Genomic DNA, 22,784 nt, shown 5'->3' with positions numbered 1-22,784 from the left:
ATTATCTTTGTTCACATTATCATTTTTATTATTCCATTATGCATATTAACACCATACTTCAAAAAAGAAAATTTTTTAAAATAAGGCAATGTTTTGCATTTGGGAAATTCGAGAAAACATGCCCTAAGGTGCTGGGTGTCGATTTGTCTCATTCAACCAAATGGCTAAATATCCTTTTAAAAATTTCAAAATAAGGCAATGTTTTGCGTTTGGAAATTCGAGAAAACATGCCCTAAGGTGCTGGGTGTCGATTTTTCTCGTTCAACCAAATGGCTTAATATCCTTTTAAAGATTTTAAAATAAGGCAATATTTTGCGTTTGGAAATTCGAGAAAACATGCCCTAAGGTGCTGGGTGTCGATTTTTCTCATTCAACCAAATGGCTAAATACCCTTTTAAAAATTCCGAAGTAAGATAATATTTTGCGTTTGGAAATTTGATAAACGTACCCTAAGGTGCTGGGTTTCGATTTCTCGATTGACCGAATAGCCAAATATCCTCTTGAATTTTAATCCATGTCATCCGAGTTTTTTTAAGGATCGTATTTTAAATCTCTCTAAAGTTTTCAGTTTTTCGACACTAAGACATTAAGTAATTAACTAGGTACCAATTTTGGGCGTATCGAGGGTGCTAATCCTTCCTCGTGCGTAACCGACTCCCGAACCCGTTTTTCTGAATTTCGTGGACCAAAATCGTTGTTTTAATAAAATTAAATCGTTTATTAAAAATAACCACTTTTGGAGGTGATCCGATCACACCTCATCAAAAAGGATCGGTGGCGACTCCCGTTTTCGTTTTCATTTTTCAAAACCCAAGTCGACCCCGTTTTCAATCAAAAAAATGGTGTCAACAGCTTGACGACTCCACTGGGGAATTTTCCAAAATAAGTGAGTCGAGCCACGAGTTGATTACCTTTTGTCTTTTTGTTGAAAATTGAAAACTTGATTTAAGTATACGATCTTTTCATTGCATTTCATTCGTTTTATCACGTTTCTCATCGTTGTAATTGTTGTGGTGATTTAAATTTCGGTATCTCTGCACATTGCATTGCATGACCGTTGGTCACACCTTTTTAAGTGGGAGTGAGAAGCTAGTCCTTCGTGAGGTTTTCACCTCCGTGTAGGATAGTGGATCGCTTTCGGGATACATTCGTACCTATGTCTTCGTGAGGTTTTCATCTCCGTGCAGCCATAGGGAAATATATTCCCCTGAACCGAACTCGGTCTACATGAGCCTATAATGGGTGAGAATCGAGGAATTTGCTGGTTTGAGTTCCTTTGCTTCAGAACCAAACCACATGTAGAGCACCTTAGGAGCCCACCCTAGGTAGAACTACTTCAAATCCCTAGTGGTTACTCGACTAGGTACTCAAAACCAATCACTGTGGGCAGGCCAAAGACGGAAACCACCAACCATCAGAGCCCTTTAAAGTAAGAATCTGGAGTGAAACCAGGCACCGAGAAGCTCCAGTTCACACCAATTCCGATGTCATATAAGGAGCTGTATCAAAGCTTGTTCGATGCACATGTTATTGCTCCTCATTACTTAAAACCCATACAGCCTCCGTATCCCAAATGGTATGACATGAACTCACAATGCGACTACCATGCGGGAATTATGGGGCATTCAATAGAGAATTGTATTGCCTTCAAGAAGCTAGTCGAAAAATTCATCAACATGGGTATTGTCAAGTTGGGTGATTCATCTAGTGCAAAAAGCCATCTACCCAATCATGTTGACAACGGAATGAATGAGATGTATGAAGCAATGTTGGCAAGTGTTCACACTAATGGCATATATGAGGACACAATTGGGAAGGGACCTTGTTAAATGTTCGCCCTTATGAATTCTGGAGTGTTCTAAACAGTTAGACTGCGAAAGAAATTCCTATAGTTTTTAGAGCTTTTCTGGAGTAATGTTCAGAAAATTTTTGTTGTTTTTAGCATAGAGGCAATAAGAACTCTTTTGTGAAATAGGCTCATGTCTGAACGTCATTATTCTAATAAAATACATATTTGCATTCCTTTTTGAGCCAATATTCTTTCATTCTTTTTGAATAATTATTTCTGATTATTTCATTCTTTTGGATTTTCTTCCACATCATTCATTCATTCATTCATAATCATATTATATAAATAATTATTCATAAATTTATACATTCTTTTATATATTCTTTGGTACTTATTATGAGTCCCCAGATATCAATGACATAAATGAAACTGCTACAAACTCAAATTTTCCACTTGAGCAAGGCATGTGTTTAGAGGGATATCATGACTTTGGAAATGACATAGATCGTAGCTTATCTCCAAACTTGGTAGAACAAGAGGATAAACAGATCCTACCTCTCAAGGAATCATTAAAAATTGTGAGCTTGGTGAAGACTAGAATTGACTTTGTTGAGTTACCTCTAGAGTTCAAAGATGCCTTTGTATAATCATACCAGGATATGCCCGAATTAATCGCTGATAATAAAATCTACACAGCAGCATGTTTTCAGAAATTTGCAGTGAACAATGCGATTCTTCGTCAGGACAAATGCCTCTCTCGTTGACTCAGCATAGCCTTGCCCATTTGAAGTCGAGCTTCCATCTCTTCAAGTTCTGTGGGATTTTATCCTGATTAAAGAGGAAGATCAAAAGTTTTCTGTTGTAGTTTCGCCCCAGAAGGTTCTATGAAGGAAATCCGATCAAAGAAGGTCCTTCGAAAGGGATAACAAGCACTTACCTAATCCTATGAGTTCAGACTCAAAAGAAAAATAAAAAAATCAAAAAACAAACAAAAAATCAAAAAAATCATAAGAGAAAAAGAAAGAAAAAAAGAAAAAAAAGGAGAAGTCAAGGCAAAAACCCGCAAAGGGCGCTTTGACCAAAGGTGGATCTGAGTTGAAAACCCGAAAAAGGACGACTCAAATTTTGAGCAAAATGGGGCATGGACATCACCATTATCGAAGACTTCTAATGGGCATTGCTTCATTTTTTTTGAGAGGCTACTTCATGGATCAAGGTCAACCTATACCGATACAGAATTTTAGAGAGGATGGTATTGGAAAATGCATTGAACTTAAATGATAGCACGATAACTAGGGTCTGAAATCAATTCAGAATCAGACACCATGTTTTGTCACCGAATTACTTAGAGGTGAACAAGGACTAGCATGAGAAATTAACATTTGCCCTTATCGCTTGTCAAACATCTGTACTGGGATAACACCTCTCTTGTTGGTTTACAGGATTGAGGTAGTTTTACCTATTGAAATCCCCCCATTGCTTGTTGGAGGGATCCAATCGCGATGTGATCAGTTGGCCCTAGGAAAAGGGTTAAAAGCTATTCATCAGGGTCGGATGTACCAGAAATAAATGATATGAGCCTATAATAAATAGGTTCGTCTCAGAGAATTCCACGAGAGGGCTGGATGTTGAAAAGGACTCTTCCTTAACGAAAGGTTTCTAAAGGGAAATGAACGCCAAACCAGGAATGTCCCTATGTTGTAAAGAAGATCATTTTCAGAGGAGCACTGATCCTGAGTGAGATTGCCAATCCTATAAACTCGGATCCAGTTAAGAAACACTTCATTTAAAGAAGAAAGAAGGACAAAGGTGAAAACCTGCAAATGGCACTTTGAGTCAAAAAAAATGAAACTGAAAAAAATAAAAAAATAAAAAAATGAAAAAGTAAAAATGGCGAGGCTAAGGGGAAAACCCGCAAAGGGCACCTTAGGCCAAAGGGGATTTGAGTTAAAAACCCAAAGGGCGGCTCAAATATTGATTAGAATGGGGCATGAAGTGATCAGATTGGGGCATGTGGTGATCTTGCTACAATAAGAAAAGGTAGGCGACATCTTGGAGCATCAACAAAGTCCTGAAGATCTCCTAAACACATGTCAAACTCAGAATGGTCTTTCAAAAAGTTTGTACAGAGAAGTTCAGGCTTCGATATCTGGGGCATTTAGTCCTCATACTATTTATATATTGAATTTGTTGTTGTTCTTGGAATACTTCATTCTTTTTCAAGATACGTGTTCCAATAATTCCTCTTTTATTCTTGTGACCCTTGATAATTCATTCATTTCGAGCTTGCTCTCAAATCAATTCTATTTCATCCATCGTTATATTCTTTTTTGCAAACATGTTGCATTGGAATAATGATTAATGGACTAATAAAACTTTCACAAAGGAAGTTTTGCATATTACTTTGAAAAGTTTCTAAATAATATAGGAACCTGAAACAGGATTATTGTTTAGAAAACACCAAGTTTAAAGTGTGAAATATCTAAGAAGGAAGAGTCTAAGTTAAAGGCTATCTTTTCAGATTTTGTTGTCCAAACATTGATTGAACAAAATAACAAGATGCCGTGTTGGTGACAAAGCTTCAATGAACAAACAGGCAATGATCACCGAGTGATAAGAAAAGGTTTTCTCAGAGAAGAAAATTTTGCGATTGTGCATGAGCATTTGGTATGACACCTTGGGAATGGGGTAAAATGACCAAAGAACTTCACATTTTGTATCCTTGAATTGCGATAGGAGAAGATTGAGAAAAGCCATATCTTTCTACCCTTGGGTTACAGTGGGAGATTGATGGTACAAATTTTATGTCCCAGTGGATTGAACTTTGACATTCACAGTGGGGGGCAATCAGATTAAGTGTTTCTTTGGATATGCCAGCCGAGCAAGAAGGCGTTGTAGCATGTCAGTGATAAAGCCTTAATAAGCTTTTGCGTGATGATAACCTAAGCATTAAGGAATCATTTTCATGACATTTTGCATTCATTCAAATGTCATTCATACACATTTAGTTAGGAGCATTTGATCTCGTTCTGATCATGTCATCCTAATCACTAGGCACAATTAGGTTCATAAAATAGAACATACAGGTCATGTTCCCCAGAAAACAAATCATCGAAGATAGCAGATCTTATCTTCCTGTATTTGGCAGCAGAGGAGATCGAAGATAGCAGACATTGTCTTCCTATATTTGGCAGTAGAGGAGATCGAAGATAGCAGATCTTGTCTTCCTGTATTTGGCAGCGGGGGAGATCGAAGATAGTAGATCTTGTCTTCCTGATTTGGCAGCGGAGGAGATCGAAGATAGCAGATCTTGTCTTTCTGTATTTGGCAGCGGAAGAGATCGAAGATAGCAGATCTTGTCTTCCTGTGTTTGGCAGCGGAGGAGATCGAAGATAGCAGATCTTGTCTTCCTGTGTTTGGCAGCGAAGGAGATCGAAGATAGCAGATCTTGTCTTTCTGTATTTGGCAGCGGAGGAGATCGAAGATGGCAGATCTTATCTTTCTGTATTTGGCAGCGGAGGAGATCGAAGATAGCAGATCTTGTCTTCCTGTATTTGGCAGTGGAGGAGATCGAAGATGGCAGATCTTATCTTCCTGTATTTGGCAGCGGAGGAGATCAAAGATGGAAGATCTTGTCTTCCTGTATTTGGCAGCGAAGGAGATCGAAGATGGCAGATCTTGTCTTACTGTATTTGGTAGCGAAGGAGATCGAAGATAGCAGATCTTGTCTTCCCGTATTTGGCAGCGGAAGAGATCAAAGATGGCAGATCTTGTCTTCCTATATTTGGCAGCAGAGGAGATTGAAGATAGCAGATTTTGTCTTCCTGTATTTGGCAGCGGAGGAGATCGAAGATAGCAGATCTTGTCTTCTTGTATTTAGCAGTGGAGGAGATCGAAGATAGCAGATCTTGTCTTCCTGTATTTGGAGCGAAAGAGATCAAAGATAGTAGATCTTGTCTTCCTGTATTTGGCAGCAGAGTAGATCGAAGATGGCAGGTCTTGTTTTCCTGAGCTGACAGTGAAGCAGATCGAAGAAACCATACATTGCAAATTAAAATATTGAAGCTACAACAGCGGATCTTACTTTCTTAGCGTTGCAGTGGAATAGATTGAAGCTACAACAACAGATCTTGCTTCCCCGGTAATTAAAAAATTGAAGCTACAACAGCGAATCTTACTTTCCTAGTGTTGCAGTGGAACAGATTGAAGCTACAACAGCGGATCTTGCTTCCCAAAAAAGATTGAAGCTACAATAGCGGATCTTACTTTCCTAGCGTTGCAGGGAACAGATTGAAGCTACAACAGCGGATCTTGCTTCCTCGACAGTTAAAAAGATTGAAGCTACAACAGCGGATCTTACTTTCCTAGTGTTGCAGTGGAACAGATTGAAGCTACAACAGCGGATCTTGCTTCCCCGGCAGTTAAAAAGATTGAAGCTACAACAGCGGATCTTACTTTCCTAGCGTCGCAGTGGAACAGATTGAAGCTACAACAGCGGATCTTGCTTCCTCGACAGTTAAAAAGATTAAAGCTACAACAGCGGATATTACTTTCCTAGCGTTGCAGTGGAATAGATTGAAGCTACAACAGCGGATCTTACTTCCCTGACATTGCAATTAAAAATATTAAAGCTACAATAGCAGGTCTTACCCCCTGACGTTGCAGCGGAATAGAATAAAACCATGAATCTCGCCCTCTTGAAGTTGCTGCGAAGAAGATTAAAGCTACGAATTAGAGCTTTCTAAAGTGCAATGGAGTAGAACGAAGTAACAAGCCGCAGTGGATTAAACAAAGCTACTTGAAGAGAAGCGTCAAGAGAAGTCAAGACTCGGCGAGACCGGGCAAATTTGGTCTTTCTTAGTCTTTGCTTCATTCCCGTTACACGACAATGAAGCAAAGAGGGGCAGTTGTATAGCCCAAATTTTGCCCGAGGCCCATTACCCAATAACCAAACCCAACACTAACCCAATACCTAATACCCAAAACCACCTAGACATTACCCAATAACCAAACCCAACACTAACCCAATACCCAATACCCAAAACCACCTAGACCTTACCCATCAGCCCAAACCCGAACGGCCCAATACAAACCCGAAGCCCAAGTTAACCTAGGCCCAATTTCCCCCAAAAAAATCAAGCTAGGGTTTCAGAAAAGAAACTCTAGCGCCGCACCTAGTGCCGCACCTAGGCGCCGCCCCTTTGACCTTTGGCACTCTGACGCCGCCGGACGTCCATCACCGCCATGCCCACTTGCGCCTGCAGCACCTGCAACAAGTAACAGTAAAAAATATATATAAAAAATAGTAGAAACAAGTTGTAACAATGGCTATATAAAGCCATTCAAATATCTGTAATGGGGTTCCTCCCCCCCTCTTTCACGATTTGAAGAAATAAAAAACAAAAAAAAGTAGATTCAACAACCACTTTTTCAGTATATCTATTTTCCTTTTCTTTTTTTCTTTTTTTTTAATTTTTTCTCTTTATTTTTTTCTTTCGAACTATTTGTGTTCGATTTTGTTTCTTTTATTTTTTAAAAACTATATATATAACATATAAAAAAAGCAAAAAAAATTACCTTTTCGACTTTCCTACCATCATGACGGCACAAGTTGTTCACCGGATTCAAGCGTGCGGGAGTGGGGGAGAGGAATTGAGAGCATTTTCAGAAATTTTTGGAGAAAAGAAGGGAAGAATGAAAATTTTGAAAAAAAACTTAGCTTTTATAGGCCCCAAAACGACGTCGTTTTGGGGCAAGCCTCGAGCACAAAACGGCGCTGCTTTGGCCTCGACCATGTGATGACCCGACCACGGGAGGATCCGTGTTTTGGCTCTTGGGTTATTTACGTAATTGGTCCCTCCGATTTTATGGCGCTTTCAAGGAAGTTTTTTCACATATTTGTGATTTTGGCCATGAATTTTCGCGTTTATTTCGATTTGGTCCCTCAACGATGTGCGTGCCTTTCACTAGAACGGCGCCGTTTGGTCAGCGAGGGAATATTTCCCTTTTCAGTCCTTCCTTTTTTGCGCGAGTCGTAATTTGATCTATTTCGTCTTTTTACTTTCAAATCGGCCCTATATTTTCGTTTTATTTCAATTTAGTCAGTTTTTTAGCATTTTTATATTTAACCTTATTATTATTATTATCGTTACTATTATTAATTATTATTAATTTTATTTTCCTTTTGTTTATTTGTTACTATTATATTTAATACATTAATTAGTAATATATATATTAGCTTTATTTTTATATCTATGTATATATATATACATTTTCATAATATATATTAGAGGTGGCCCGACGGCCCGCCCGAAATATGGGAGGATTTGGGTAAAAATATAGGCCCGAAATATGGGCTTGGGCAAAAAACGAGGCCTGTTTAGAAAAGCGGGCAGGCCTCGGCACCACTTTTTCGGCTTTCGGGCTACCCTAGCCTTACCAGATTTAATAAATATATTTATTTTTTTAATTTTAAAATATTTTTACATACTTTTTATTTTTTTAATTTTAAAATATTTTAAAATACTTTTTTAATTTTTTAATTTTAAAATATTTTTAAAATACTTTTTTAATTTTTAAAATTTTAAAATAAAATGGGCGGGCTGGTCGGGCCCGGCTTATGATTTTTTCGGGCCGGCCTGGGCAAAATCTTAGGCCCATATTTGGTCGGGCGGGCCGGCCTAGGACCCGGCCGAATTTTTATGGGCCTGCTGAACCCGCCCGCCCGCCCATGAGCACCTCTAATATATATGTACACGTTTTTTTATTTAATATGTACATATACGCGCATGTTTATATACACTTTATAATATATACGTATATATCTATATTTATATATATTTATATACATTTTACGAATATATATATATACTTATATTTTTATATATAAACTTTATATACATAAACGTGTATATACATACTTGCATAAACTTTTATATTCAATAATTTTAAGATATATATATATATATATATATACATACTTTTCTTGTATTTTCATAATTTTATGTATCTACATACATATATATTTCCTTTATATGTACATATATATATTTTAGCATTTTATAATTTTCATCTATTTTCCTTTATTTTTTATGTTCATTTATGTATTTATTTATATGTCCATTTTATGCTTTAGTTTATTTATTTATTTATTTATTTATTTGCTATGGTATGCATGATTGATTTATTTTTTTGTTCATATTATCTTTGTTCACATTATCATTTTTATTATTCCATTATGCATATTAACACCATACTTCAAAAAAGAAAATTTTTTAAAATAAGGCAATGTTTTGCGTTTGGGAAATTCGAGAAAACATGCCCTAAGGTGCTGGGTGTCGATTTTTCTCATTCAACCAAATGGCTAAATATCCTTTTAAAAATTTCAAAATAAGGCAATGTTTTGCGTTTGGAAATTCGAGAAAACATGCCCTAAGGTGCTGGGTGTCGATTTTTCTCATTCAACCAAATGGCTTAATATCCTTTTAAAAATTTTAAAATAAGGCAATATTTTGCATTTGGAAATTCGAGAAAACATGCCCTAAGGTGCTGGGTGTCGATTTTTCTCATTCAACCAAATGGCTAAATACCCTTTTAAAAATTTCGAAGTAAGATAATATTTTGCGTTTGGAAATTTGATAAACGTACCCTAAGGTGTTGGGTTTCGATTTCTCGATTGACCGAATAGCCAAATATCCTCTTGAATTTTAATCCATGTCATCCGATTTTTTTTAAGGATCGATTTTAAATCTCTAAAGTTTTCGCTTTTTCGACACTAAGACATTAAGTAATTAACTAGGTACCAATTTTGGGCGTATCGAGGGTGCTAATCCTTCCTCGTGCGTAACCGACTCCCGAACCTATTTTTCTGAATTTTGTGGACCAAAATCGTTGTTTTAATAAAATTAAATCGTTTATTAAAAACAACCACTTTTGGAGGTGATCCGATCACACCTCATCAAAAAGGATCGGTGGCGACTCCCATTTTCGTTTTCATTTTTCAAAACCCAAGTCGACCCCGTTTTCAATCAAAAAAAATGGTGTCAACAATGTAAGAATTGATTCTATTGAAAATTTTTATTTAATTAAAAGTGGAAAATGAAAATAAAAATTTTCAATATTTAATATTTTAAATGAGATTGATAGTGATTTTAGTTTTTTTATTTAATATAAAATTTTCAGTAAAAAGGTGGTTGAATAAGATAAATAGATAGTAAGTCACTTATTAGTTAATGTAAAAATATTAAGTCAATTTTATTTTATTAAAAATTAAAATAAATTATTTTTAAAAATATTCAAATTATCATATTTATCATTCAACCAAAATTATCCAAAATAATATAAAATATTATATTAATAAGATTACAATTTACAAAATAAAAAATAAAATTTACTTTTATCAAACAACGTAATTATATTCGGTATTTATTTTTATTAATTTACCAAACAAATTTCTAATATGAATTCAACACCAAAGTTGGATTGGGAATTTACTTGAGAGGAGGACAATTTTCGGTTAGGGTATTATTCGCCATAGCTAATTACAGGGTTTGTTGTTTTTAGGTTCTTTATTTTCATTAGGGATCCACAATGTTGATTGTTTATAGGTTCTTTATTCTCGCTTTGAATCCATCAACAAAGATGGTTGCACTGGATAGACCTTGAAGCCTCTTGAAAGCCCTAGCTCTCATTTGTATGGACTGCATTAGAGGCAAAACATTTGGATTGTGGGTTATTTTGGTAGAATTCACCTGATCTGATTAGTTTTTTTTATTATTAAATGGATTAATTTAGCCTTCATATTATTAAAAACAATCAAATAATTTTAAATTAGAATAGAGTTAACATTTATTATTTAAAAAATTATTTATTGTTAACATTGTTGATATTTTAAAAGTTTTTATCCTTCTATAAATGAAAATTGAGAAGCAATTAAAAAAATATAATTTTCCAAACAAATGTTGATTTTATTATAATTTAAACTTATTTGATTATTTTTAATAGTATGAAGGTTAAATTTATCCATTTAATAATAAAGGTATTACAAGTTGTAATACAGGACCTCCGAAGTAATTTAATCCTATCTCCACATATTACATATATTCTAACTCAAATTTTAAGAAGCTTGCAAAAGCCCAAACCCTTTCACCTTCAGCTTCACCATTCATGTGAGCTCCAAAACCTCTGTATCAAATGACCGCTTCTAAAGCCAAAACCCTTAGCTCCTTATTTAAAACCGCCGTTAAAAATGCCACTAAAGAGTCCTCCTCTTTACCCTCCGGTGACAAACCCCTAAAACAGTTCGTCTCCTCCCTTGACACCTCATCAGCCCCATCCCCATCCCCATCCCCATCCCCATCATCCGCTTCATTCAGAATACGTTCACCTCAACCTACCAAGAAACCCGCCAATGATGGTAGCCTTCACAGCTGGTTGCTACAACCTGCTTCAACTTCTGGTTTGTTTTTTAATGTTTAACTTTTTCTTTTTCCTTTGGTTTTCTGGACTCTGGGTTTTGTTGTTTATATTGTTTTAGTTCCTGGTATTGAAGAATTTAATGAAAATTTTCGTCTTTAAGTGAAAATCGTAGTTTTTAAGGTTCTGGCTTTTAGAGCATTCAGCAACCTGTAGTTTTTAAGTGAGTTTTTTTTATTGGATTCCGGTATTGAAGAATTCGTTGAACTGTGTTGTTTTAATTGAAATATATATTTCTGGTTTTGTTCTGTGTCGGTTTAGTTGTGGTCTGGCGGAGAATTGAGTGAAATGTGTCATTTTGAAGTGTAAAATCTGAAGTCTTGATTTTACCGTGGTTAATGCAGAGAATTCAATCGGGGGATTCACAGATGAGCTACATTCTATATTATGTAGTAAGTATTCATTAGTCATAGATTCATAGCATGCCAGTTATGTTCCTTCAGCTTATTGTGAGAAACATAAGGATAAAAAAAGGTGAAGTTTGAATGTGTTTTTATATTCCTGGTCTGATGTTACACATTTGGAAACTTATTTACTTGATTTAGTCTTGAGAAAAGTTATTTACTTAATAAGAGATTGTACTTGCAAATGGATAGCAATCAAGAAGAACGTTTTCTCTATGTGAATGCAATATGCATATACATACATGTATTCATATATACATGTATGCATAAATAACTTGCACCGCTTTTGAGTAAGTTGCTATTATCATTTAATTTAAAATTGCACTTGCATGTAGATAATTGTTTCATGTAGAATATGCTCTTTAATTAGCAAGTACATGGATAGGAAACTGAAGTTTTCAGTTATCTTTCTAAATAGCTAAATTTAAAAGTTCTTTTTTTTCTATATTTTATTTTGGGAAAAGGAAAATCAGTTTTAGTTCATTCATTGTGGGTTAAATCATGTATTATATTCTGCGTGCAGCTGGTCATCCAGAAAGTTCGAAGGATATCGAAGAAATGATGGATAATGGGAGTTCTTTAGGGAGAGTATTAAATATACCCTGGCTTTCTAACGTGTCTAACAATAACATATCCCTTAGGAGGAAAGAACTATCACGTGAAAGGAAACAGAAATGGGTGTTCAAGAAAACCCAGTCTGGTCGATTTAATCGGTTAATAAAGATGTGTGGAGATAAATTGGGCACAAAAGCTACTATAGAGGTTTTTGATAAATTGGGAAGAGATACTGGTTTGAAAGAGTACAATGCTCTAATAGCAATTTGCCTGGAGAAGGCTAGGACCAGCAATGATGAAGATGATGCTTTAGAACATATGTCTGAGGCTTTTAAAACTTTGAAGAAAATGAGGGAACGGGGATTTCAGGTAGAGGAGGGCACATACGGTCCATTCCTTATGTATTTTATTGACATGGGTATGGTAGAAGAGTTCTTTTTTTTCTGTGGACCTATCAAAGAAGGGAATCCGAGTTCTGTTACTAGGTTAGGTTACTATGAGATGCTGTTGTGGATAGGAGTCAATAATGAAGAAAAGATCCAAGAACTTTGTAATTGTATTGTAGCTGCTGATGAGGAAGACGATTTTAAATTAAAAGGTATGGAGCTAGGTTCAGATGTCTGTATCATTTTTTTTAGTTATTATCTAATGATTTTAATTTGAATATATCCAGTTTATTTGCCAAGTAAGCTTTTTCTTTTTCTCCTTTTTTTTGGTATGTTTTTCATCTTATGCAATCGAGGGGGACAAAATTTTACCATTACTGAGTTTGCAACATTTTTTCCCATCTTACAGAAAATTATTTGTTAGCACTTTGTGAAAGTGGAAGGAAGGACATCATGCAACTTTTAGAGGTTATTGATATAACAAGAATTTCATCTGTGAACGTAGTTGCAAATATATTTGAATCATTGGGGAGGCTATCATTTGATTCATTTGCTGAGAAATTCCTTTGGACGTTAAAAAACAATGGTATGTTAATCGTTCTACTTTTTTTTCATCTAATGGGTAGGCTTCTAACTCTTATCCTTTTTAGTAATTGATGAAAACTTGTAGCTGATCTGGTTTTCTTTGCAAAAACACCCTTTTGTTGGTCGGTATCTTTGAAACCATAAATTTCTAATGATTCACTTTCATAAATTTGATTTATTTTTTTAATAATTTAGCAGTTTCCTAGGGAATTAATTTCATGGTGAGAGCTTGATGCATGCATAAGTTCAGTTTCTACTATCATGTTTTAAGTACGTGGCATCCCTGCCCATCTCTAAGATGGAGGGTTCTGATCCTGTAACTCCTGATATTTAGTTGTTTTAAAACACTCTAGGTTCTGATGGAAGATTAAAAATTTGGAAAAACTATGCATCTTCTCTTGTATGCATTTTTTAATATTGTAAATTTGGTAATGCAGATTACAAAATGGCTGATATCTCAAGGCTCATCTTTAGTTATGTCAGTGCCATTCCTAATTTAGCGGTGAGGAACTTCTCATGAAAGCTGCTGGTAATTTCCTTCGTACCATGATTCTATGAAACCCATGCAGTTTTGCTTGTTTGTTAAAAATGGAAAATTTGATTTTGCAATATTGTTATGGCACCTTAAACTCTATTAGCAGTATTACAACAGTGTTAATGATGTCTTTCGTTGCACACCAATTTGCGGCCTAGTTGATGACAATATAATTTGGCCTGATTTTGTCATACGAAGTAGGGAATCCAATTTTGTGAAACTAACTCGACAGCAAATTGGTAGGAACGACCTTGAGATAGATAAATTGGTTAAAACTAAAGATAGATCTTCAGCTGTGCTTCTTTTTAGTATCATAGGGTTCATTTTTGGAAGCAATGTCTTTTAAGCCCTTACCTTTAATCGGTAATTTTGAGATTTCTGAGGTAATATGCCCAGTTTCTTGGTCATGTTTAAAACTATTGACATACATCCTGCTTGTAAGCAATCTTGCTTGTGAATGTTTGTTGCCACTTGCCTGTAGGTTCTTTTAATTGAAAATTAAAAATTTGGGAGTTAAAAAGGTTCTTGTAGGCAATTAAGTCATTTTCTAGTCTTATAGCTTCCTATTCCTTTTATGTCTCTTTATACTTGTTGCCTATTGTAGGTTGAGGATTTGTTTTTGAAATTCAAAAGCTTGCACATGAAATTCGAGATAACACCTTCATCCGCATCATATGAGAAGCTCATTACCTATTGCTGTGATTTACACAAGGTATGACAAGATTTATTTCAAGCAAAAGGAGCAAAAAGTCCAAATTTTAGAACTTTTAGAACCATGCGTCATTTAAATTTTTCTAGGGCTATTGCCTTACAAACACTTTTGATGGTAAAATCTTATGGGATTTATACTTGGGTTTTGTATGGCCATAACCAAATATTGGGGAGCTTGAAGAACGGGCTATGGGATTTTCTATCATGTAACCAAACATTTGGCCTAGAAAACAAATTAAAAGCATTTATTTTGTGAACTTCTCATAATCAACTTTTCTTTTATTGCAATGCAGGTACATTTCGCGCTTGACATAGTTCACCAGATGTGTGAAGAGGGTTTGAGCTTGTCTATAGAGATGCTACATAGCATATTGCATGCTAGTGAAGAGAATTATGAGTATAATTTGGTATGATATGTCAAACTCTATTGTGCTTCATTATGTTCTTTTAGTGTCATATACTGTACATATTTAAATATCTTTGACTCCAATATACATCTCATTTTGGTTTCATTGGTTCATCTGGGCAAGTGTTACTCGGTAAAATGGATCTTAGTTACTTCATTTCTCAAATTTGATATTGTTTAAAATAAGAGGCTTTGATTCATTCTGAAATGTTGCTCATGGTTGTCATTGATTCATGCACCATTTGAATTATCCTGTTATTTGATTATTAACTAGCATCATGAACTCGACTTATTTTGCCCTTTTCTTGTTTTAATTCATTATAAGGTTCGGCGAATTTATTCTTTGATTGGCTGCCATAATGTGAAGCCCACCAGTGAGACTTTCAGGAGTATGATAAATTTGTCTGTGAAAATGAAAGATGTAAGATGCAATTCAATTTCTCTTTTGTTTCTGTTTGTCAGCAAATATGTGCTTCTTGTTGATTGTTTTATTTTGTTTATTTCTACAATGTGTTGTTCCAAACCAATGTTTTCCAATGTTTGAAAGCTTAATCAAGTTGTTTTGTATATTCTTTTTTGCTAAATGCAGTTCAACGGAGCATATGCAATGCTTGATGACTTGAAGAAATTAAATATCTCACCCACATCTACTATTTATAATACCATACTTGCAGGATACTTTCGAGAGGTAACCTTCTCTGCACCTTGAAAGGTCCCGCTATTTTAGTTCTTATTTTTCCCTTTACTTTCTAGTTTGGGAAACTTGTATTCTTTACCACACAGTCCTAGCTTCTGCATTTTGGCCTATGCCTGAGTATGGCACTCTTTTTACTGCAGTATGTCCTAGATTGTGAGAAAAGAGGGTATGTATGACAATATGCTTAAATATATACTTCTCTCTTTATTTAAGAGATGGACATTTTAAGGATGTGACATGGTCCTAATCTGTGAGATGTTTCTGCACAACTGCAAGTAAAAGCAAGACTTACTTGACTACAGAAATGTCATGAATTCATATCCTATCTTAAGCTTTCATCTGATTCTGATCTCTAATCTTACCTGTCTCTCGTTCTATTTTTTCTAATATTTTTCAGAGCAACATTAGTGGTGCCATGATGGTACTCAAGCAAATGGAAAGTGAAGATGTAAAACCAGATTCTCATACTTATAGCTATCTAATAGCCAACTGCAATTGTGAAGAGGATATTACAAAGGTAGGTTTCTTGTGGTCTGTTCAAAGTTAAGTAAATTCATTTATGCTTTTCTCTGAAAGTCTGCTGTTTTTCTCTTAATGCAACAAATAGTTTGGCATTGATGAAATTCTTAAAAGATATCTTTTCTTGTGAGTTTCACTTAAAGTGATGAAGTAATTCAGTGATTGCTTGTAGTACTGCGAAGCAATGAAGGCTGCTGGAATTCAAGTCACAAAGCATATTTTTATGGCACTTATAAATGCATATACAGCTTGTGGGCAAATTGAGAAGGCAAAACAGGTATATAAGCATTTAGCTAGAGAAGTAACATCTTTTAAATAAGCACATTGAGCTAAAAGAATGTAGCTTACATGCATGAATAAATCTTCTGCTCAAGTACGAAATTATATGGAACATAATTGAAGTACCATTTATGCATTAGACCCATTTTGATGTCCTGATGGTCTTAAATGGTACTATTTTATATTTTAGGTAGTCTTAGACAAAGGGATACCTGTTAACAGCCTGAACGAGATCAAAGGTGCACTTGCATCAGCCCTTGCTTGTAGTGGGATGATGCCTGATGCATTAAATATTTACAAGGAAATCAAGCAAAATGGGGGCACTTTGGAGCCTAAACCTGTTATCTCTCTCATTGTAAGTTTACAACAGCCTTATTTTTTTTCTTTTTCCTATAACTGCAGTAGTGTTATTTATCATCTTACCATCGCTTAGGAGCATTTTACTTCTGAGGGAGATGTGAATATATTACTTCAACTATTGGAGGAATTACATGATCCAGACTATTGGTTTGATGGCTGTTGCAGAGCAGTTGTACATTGTGTTACAAAAAAGCACTTAAGGTTAGATAACACAATATTCTTCATTTTCTGGGGCATTTATTTACTTTAGCAGTCTTCTCATCGTTCAAGCTTTTGATATTGATTTCTTGTATCTGTCTTCTTTTTGCACTATTGGTGGATTTATGTTTAGTTATCTTTGTTAATTCCTTGTTTTATCTTAGATTGGCTCTTGATTTGCTCAAGCAGCTTAAGGATGAGTTTCATAAGGATGATTTGGCTTTGGATGTTGTTTTCGACGAGGTTTGTTCGCAATTTCCTTGCTTCATTTTGCATATACTTTAGTAATGCCATCTTAGTATGGTTGAAACCTGAAACACAAGCTTGAACTCTTGGTAGTTGCACTTGGTGATTATGAGGTTAGAAAGAAAAATGAAAAAAAGAACATAACTTTCTATCTCCAAATGTATTTATGAATTTTACAGATAATGGTTGGCAAATATTTTGTGCCTTTTGCTTTTCTGTACCTCTTATTAATCTGTTATCCAATGTGTTTATCTCTAATGCTGTTATAGTTTGCTATACTAAGTTCTTTTTTTCATTATTAGCAATTGATTGCATTTGCCTTCAACTTACATGCTTTCATCTCCTGATTGAGTAGGTATTCAGTGTAATTGCAGAGAGGCAGCCAAACGATTTACAGATTGGCCTGGCTTTGCTTCAAGCCATGAAGGACGAATTAGGCGTTACTCCTTCTCGTAAAAGTCTTGATTTTCTCCTTGCTTCTTGCGTAAACGCAAAAGATTTACAGAGCTCTCTTTTAATTTGGAGAGAATACCAGGCGGCTGGCCTTCGTTGCAACATTTTAACATTCCTGAGGTTAGCAATCCTCCCTTGGTCTTCTTTTCTGCCTTTGTTGCTTTGTTTTTGATGTCTGTGTTCTTCATTTCTGAAGGTCGCACTATTTCATAAACCTGTTGTCTGCGTTTGATAGATTGAATTGTTGGGTTTTCTGGCAGGATGTATCAAGCCCTTTTGGCTTCAGGGGATCCCAAGTCTGCAAAGACTTTGCTGACTAAAATTCCAACAGAGGATCCGCATGTTCGATGCATTATCAAGGCATGTCAAATGACTTACGTTCAGTCTACCTCGAGCAAGATGAAGAAGCAGAAGGTACAGAAGAAGAATAAAACTTGAAATACAATCCCCCATGAAATAGTTAGTAAAAGCATGAAGAACCTAGAGGAATCGATGATTAGGTCTGTGAGTTAAATGTGTAAACCATGCCCTTGATTAAGGGCATTGCACACTAACGAAATCCTTGATTAATGCCATTGATATGGATGCTCAAATATTAAAGGTTTTAGCAGCAAATTGAAGCAATGAAAAACCTTACTTGGGAAGCATGGAAAACAGGGAAACAATGATTTAATTTTTATCTTCTCGTCTCTGCAAAATCGGTGTTCGATTGTGGATCATTGCCTTAATTATTGTAATTAGACTCATTAAGTACTCAAAATAATAAGACACCGTGTAGCCGTTTCATTATCTTTAATTATATATTACACGAATGCATCAAATTCATTCATGATGAATTAATTCATTAATCATGCATATCAATAATATTACAATTACGAGATGGAATAAAGCTAATAATTTAATTTGTTCAAAATTTGAATTTTGTTAGTTTTCTATTATTTTTCTGACGGGGCTAAATTGTAAATATTGATAACTAAAACATTTGTTTTAATCTTTTAATAATTGCCACGTTAATATTGGATGGAAGGATGCAAGTATTCATATCCTAAAAGTTAAATTATAAAATTAAATTTTGTTATTTAAAAAAAAAGAAAGAAAACAGATACTTCCTGACATATATAATCCTGTTAATTATTAAAAGTTCAACATTAACGTACAATGATCAACAAGAGATTCAAAATAACTCAATCTTCTAAACTCAATGGGATGCATATTAATTCAAGTCATGCACCCCTGTACATGGAATCTATAGACTAGCTGAATCACACAGGCTAAAAGTCCAAGCAGGAAGATGCAGCAGAGCGTTGGCCTCCGACACACACAGAATGGCCTTTCGGCTGAACAAATATCCTCATCAAACGAACATTAAACAAAAATAAATTGTCTTTGCCTATGTGAGGTTCCAGACTTTTTAACCCTTTCAAGCACTAAAAGGAATATTGGAGCAAATATGTAAAGAAAGACAGGAGCAGCGCACCCGATGACACAAACCAATGTGGCCAACCATAGTGTTTTCTGTAACACCACGAATAATCCACTCACGAATGCTATCGCCATTGCTATGTGTGAGATCCAGGTCAAACCAATTGGCGAATGGAAGGGTATCCATGAAGGACTCGGCGTCTCGACGTGACGATGACCAGAACACAATAACTGCAGCTGTAATGGATGAAGTCATGGCGATACTATCAGAGATAACAAATGCCTTGAATGCTGCTTTACTAATCAAAACCGCCATGCCTGCGTTTGGTTCATCATTTTTAAACCGTCCCGGAATGTTGAAAGCCGCTGTAAACGTAAATGTAGCTAAAAGGGTAAACATTATTCCAATCATGTCAGCCATTCGCCGACCTTTTTAGCCAAATTTGGCTGGGATCTCCACTTTCATATCATCTAATCGGGGATTTTCAAGGACATCTTCAGGATTCATGAACTTATAGGCGCCGTTTAATGCTTTCAAGGTTAAGTGCTTCAAGGAATAACATAAAAAAGTTGTACACAATCAATTAAGAAAAGTGACATTTCAACTGCAAGATCAGTGTAGAAAGTAATGCAGTACATTTTGCAGCTCCATTCCCCGATGATGAGTGGAGAATTGTTGAAAAATGGCCAAGTCCAACCATGGTGGTGTGATGAATTTTTTGTTGAAGAGCATGCAGCTTGTAAACATGCTGCAGCACGTATGCTTGCTGTAACAGTAATTTTTTTGTTTAGTTACATTGTAATTAAACTTAGTTAACAAAGAACAAGCTGATGACAGCTTGATATGTTTAGGTCGTGAATGATGTGTTTAGTTGACTTGTTTAATGTAGAAGCAATGTTTCACAACTTACTAAGTTGAGTAGTTGTGTTTGGTAGAGAAAATTGTCTATAAAATGCATGTATTGCTTTGTTAATGGTAATGAAAATCAATGAAAATAAGTTTTTCATTCCTTGCTGCACGTTTGTGACTAAGTAAAATATTTCTTGCATCTTGCTTCTTTGTTCTAAGTTATGTTTTCTTCTTTTGCTCCTGTAAAACGCCAACAAGAATTTAACTGCCCTGACTTTCACGTTAGTTTTCTCAGAGAGAACTGTAACCACGTCGCTATGGTAGTTGGTTGCCGCAAGATGCAAAGCAGTGTTTCCATCCACATCAGGTGAGTTCATCAAATCCTCCATCTCAACCAAATTTAGACTATATTTCACTGCATCTACATTCCCGTTCATAGCTGCAAGATCAAGAAGGTTGTGCTGGCTCTCATCAACCATCCCGATGGAGCCCTTCTCTGCTGCCAAGTAAAGAGGTATTTTCTTATTGTTATCTTTTATGTATGCAACAATAGAATCTTTGTTAAACAACAACATAATGCATAATGAAGGGGAGTCCTCTTCTTTCATCTTGCTTTTGGACCAGTTCTGGTTTACGCTCATGACTTCTAGATTTCATTAAAAAAAACAAAAACAAAAACAAAAACAAAGGCAGAAGTGAGAGAGAGAGAGAGATTATAATTCAGGTCAGTGACTATGTTTCTTATAAAAAAAAAGGAGTGGTTTACCAAAATCGTTCCTCTTGATAGCAACATGCAAAGGTGTTTGGCCGTTGTGTCCAATGTCATCAAGTGTCTCCGGATTAAAATCTATGATTCTCGCTGCGAAATTGATGAGCCTCATAGAAATAGCAATCGACAGTGGCGACTCTCCCATATTCTTTATCCTGCGCAACGATTCTGTATCGTTTGCTGCCAACGCCGCCATTGCCTTGAAATTTCATTCCTGGCGATTCCATGTGAAGGGGTATTCCCAAATTTATCCCTCATCTTACCAATGTGTATGCCTTTATAGTCTTTCATTTCTTTGATTAAAAATTCAATAATGTCACGTCTTCCAAACTTGGTGGTGACATGCACCGGTGTCTCTCCCTTGTGGTTTATCTTGAAGGTGAGGGAAGGACGTTCTTTGATGATCTCTCGTACCAACAACTTGTGCCCGTACCTTGCCGCATTATGCAACGCATTGTTTCCTTCTTGAGTTGTAATATCAAGGATATTGACAACCTTTCTATAAAGTTACTAGACTTGTGGCATTTGGAAGTGGAAGCATGTCCTAAGTTAAGTATAGACTTTTTTATAAAACTAACCCCAAAAAATTATTAATTATGTAAATGACCCATTTTTTTGGTTAAACATGTAAATGATCTAAAATTTACAGTAAAAGTTGGTGGAGTCAAAAAGTTTGGCGCCACCAACATACCACGTCAGCAACCAGGATAAAAAAAAATAATTTTTGGCGGAGCCATGTAGGATGGCGCCACCTGTATAAATACCAGGAAAATATTATAATTTTTTAAAAAATGAGGGGCTTTAAAAAATTTTTCCTTTTCCTGGTGGAACTAAATAATTTGGCACCACTAGTTTCCAATGTCTCCTGCCATATTTCTGTCCTTTTTATTATTATTTGTTTCATAATATTTTAAATATATATATTTTTGGTGGAGCCATTCTAAATGGCGCCATCAATTCATTTAAACTTTTTTAAAATTTGTTTATTATTTGTTTTATAATATTTTAAATGTATATTTTTTTGGTGGAGCCATTCTAAATGGCGCCATCAGTTCATTTAATTTTTTTTAAATTTATTTTTTTATATTTAAAATTTTTGAAAAATAATATTTTATTTGGTGTAGCCATTCTAAATGGCGCCACCACTTGGTTATCCAACATATATAGTTATATTGAGACGTTTTTGTAAAAGTTGAACTGGAAGAGAAGAAAAGAGAGAAATTGTTGTGTTTAGTAGGAGAGTTCAAAAATTTTGTTGAAGATGAATAATGCGATGTTTTTGGTGTACATTATTTATTATGATGAAATTGTAGAAGGTGATGTTGGTTGTATATTTCAAGGTCGGCAAAGAGTAGGGTTGCAATTCAATAAAAATGTGAAGCTAGAAGAAATGAAAAGGAAGATCAGTGCGAAAATAACTATCCATTGTGGAAGGGCGATGTCCAGATTATTTTACAAGTTTCCAATCTCTACAAATCCGTTGAAATTTTGTGAGATGCAGCTGTTAAATGATGATGACTTGGGCACTATGATAGAAATATGGTGGTCAATTGGGAATGAGAATCCCCAATCAGTTGAGTTATTTGCTGAGTTAGCGGACTTAAAGCTCGTTAAGAATGTTAGTCCAACAAGTCAACATCGCGGATTTAACTTTGATCTTAATGCACAATTAGAATGCGGAGGGACATCGCAGATACCGAAAATCAAAATTATAGTAGGAGTTCGTATAACAACCCTACCCCGGGTCCCCATCTACAAATACATCCGGATGTGATAATAAGCACAGAGGCAGACGTCGGAGAAAGGACCAATAATGATGAAGATTTTGATTAGGATGTTGAAGATTTTAGTGACCCCGATATTGATGAGGTTTCGGACGATATCGACGATGAAAGCCCGGAGGAAGTTGAAGATGCTCACATCCCTTCATTTAGTAACCTGAGTTGTGGCATTGTTTTACGAAATGAACCTAGGGGAGACATGTTGAACGTAGATCCAGATACAACGCATGCATCTAAGTTTCCTGAGTACGCCAATATAGTACATGCTCATAGATTGGCGTCAAATTCGCAGTTGGAATAGTTGTTCGTTGGACAACGGTTCGAGAACAAGGCAGACTGTGTGTTTGCGATCAAACAATACAACA

The 22,784-nt window shown here is 35.5% G+C and overlaps 2 protein-coding genes across 3 annotated transcripts; one reads left to right on the top strand and one right to left on the bottom strand.

Annotated features, from left to right (window-relative positions):
• Positions 1 to 10,896: 10,896 nt before the first annotated feature.
• Positions 10,897 to 18,433, top strand: LOC105780234 (pentatricopeptide repeat-containing protein At4g04790, mitochondrial). Of its 2 annotated transcripts, none has more exons than XR_008196108.1 (16): positions 10,897 to 11,246; positions 11,608 to 11,655; positions 12,191 to 12,820; positions 13,018 to 13,194; positions 13,631 to 13,695; positions 14,333 to 14,440; positions 14,733 to 14,846; positions 15,171 to 15,266; positions 15,435 to 15,533; positions 15,940 to 16,059; positions 16,234 to 16,338; positions 16,531 to 16,695; positions 16,774 to 16,901; positions 17,063 to 17,141; positions 17,508 to 17,717; positions 17,858 to 18,007. XR_008196108.1 is itself a non-coding variant. In XM_012604442.2 (16 exons), exons 1-16 carry the CDS (start codon positions 10,982 to 10,984, stop codon positions 18,033 to 18,035), a joined length of 2,595 nt encoding a protein of 864 aa, XP_012459896.1. In that variant the 5' UTR covers positions 10,899 to 10,981; the 3' UTR covers positions 18,036 to 18,433. The 2 variants fall into 2 exon arrangements, 1 of the variants encoding a protein (XP_012459896.1); XM_012604442.2 differs by having other exon boundaries at positions 10,899 to 11,246; positions 17,500 to 17,717; positions 17,858 to 18,433.
• Positions 18,434 to 19,452: 1,019 nt separating this feature from the next.
• Positions 19,453 to 20,834, bottom strand: LOC105786741 (uncharacterized). Its single transcript, XM_052627665.1, has 3 exons — positions 20,636 to 20,834; positions 20,145 to 20,515; positions 19,453 to 19,566 (listed from the first exon to the last, which is right to left on the bottom strand). The coding sequence occupies exons 1-3, from the start codon at positions 20,832 to 20,834 to the stop codon at positions 19,453 to 19,455; spliced, it is 684 nt and encodes a 227-aa protein (XP_052483625.1).
• Between the last annotated feature and the right edge of the window lie 1,950 nt (positions 20,835 to 22,784).

The sequence above is a fragment of the Gossypium raimondii genome, chromosome 1, assembly GCF_025698545.1.
Source record: "Gossypium raimondii isolate GPD5lz chromosome 1, ASM2569854v1, whole genome shotgun sequence".
NCBI lineage: Eukaryota > Viridiplantae > Streptophyta > Magnoliopsida > Malvales > Malvaceae > Gossypium > Gossypium raimondii.
This window is presented reverse-complemented; position numbering and strand designations above follow the sequence as displayed.

Excerpts from the sequence above, each read along its gene's own strand:
- LOC105780234 (XM_012604442.2), top strand. The coding sequence starts at position 10,982 with ATGACCGCTTCTAAAGCCAAAACCCTTAGCTCCTTATTTAAAACCGCC. Across the intron at positions 13,195-13,630 it reads TTGGACGTTAAAAAACAATG|ATTACAAAATGGCTGATATC; the intron begins GTATGTTAATCG and ends TTGGTAATGCAG. Across the intron at positions 15,534-15,939 it reads TTGCAGGATACTTTCGAGAG|AGCAACATTAGTGGTGCCAT; the intron begins GTAACCTTCTCT and ends AATATTTTTCAG.
- LOC105786741 (XM_052627665.1), bottom strand. The coding sequence starts at position 20,834 with ATGGCGGCGTTGGCAGCAAACGATACAGAATCGTTGCGCAGGATAAAG. Across the intron at positions 20,516-20,635 it reads TATCAAGAGGAACGATTTTG|AAGTCATGAGCGTAAACCAG; the intron begins GTAAACCACTCC and ends AATGAAATCTAG. Across the intron at positions 19,567-20,144 it reads CTGAGAAAACTAACGTGAAA|CACTTAACCTTGAAAGCATT; the intron begins GTCAGGGCAGTT and ends TATTCCTTGAAG.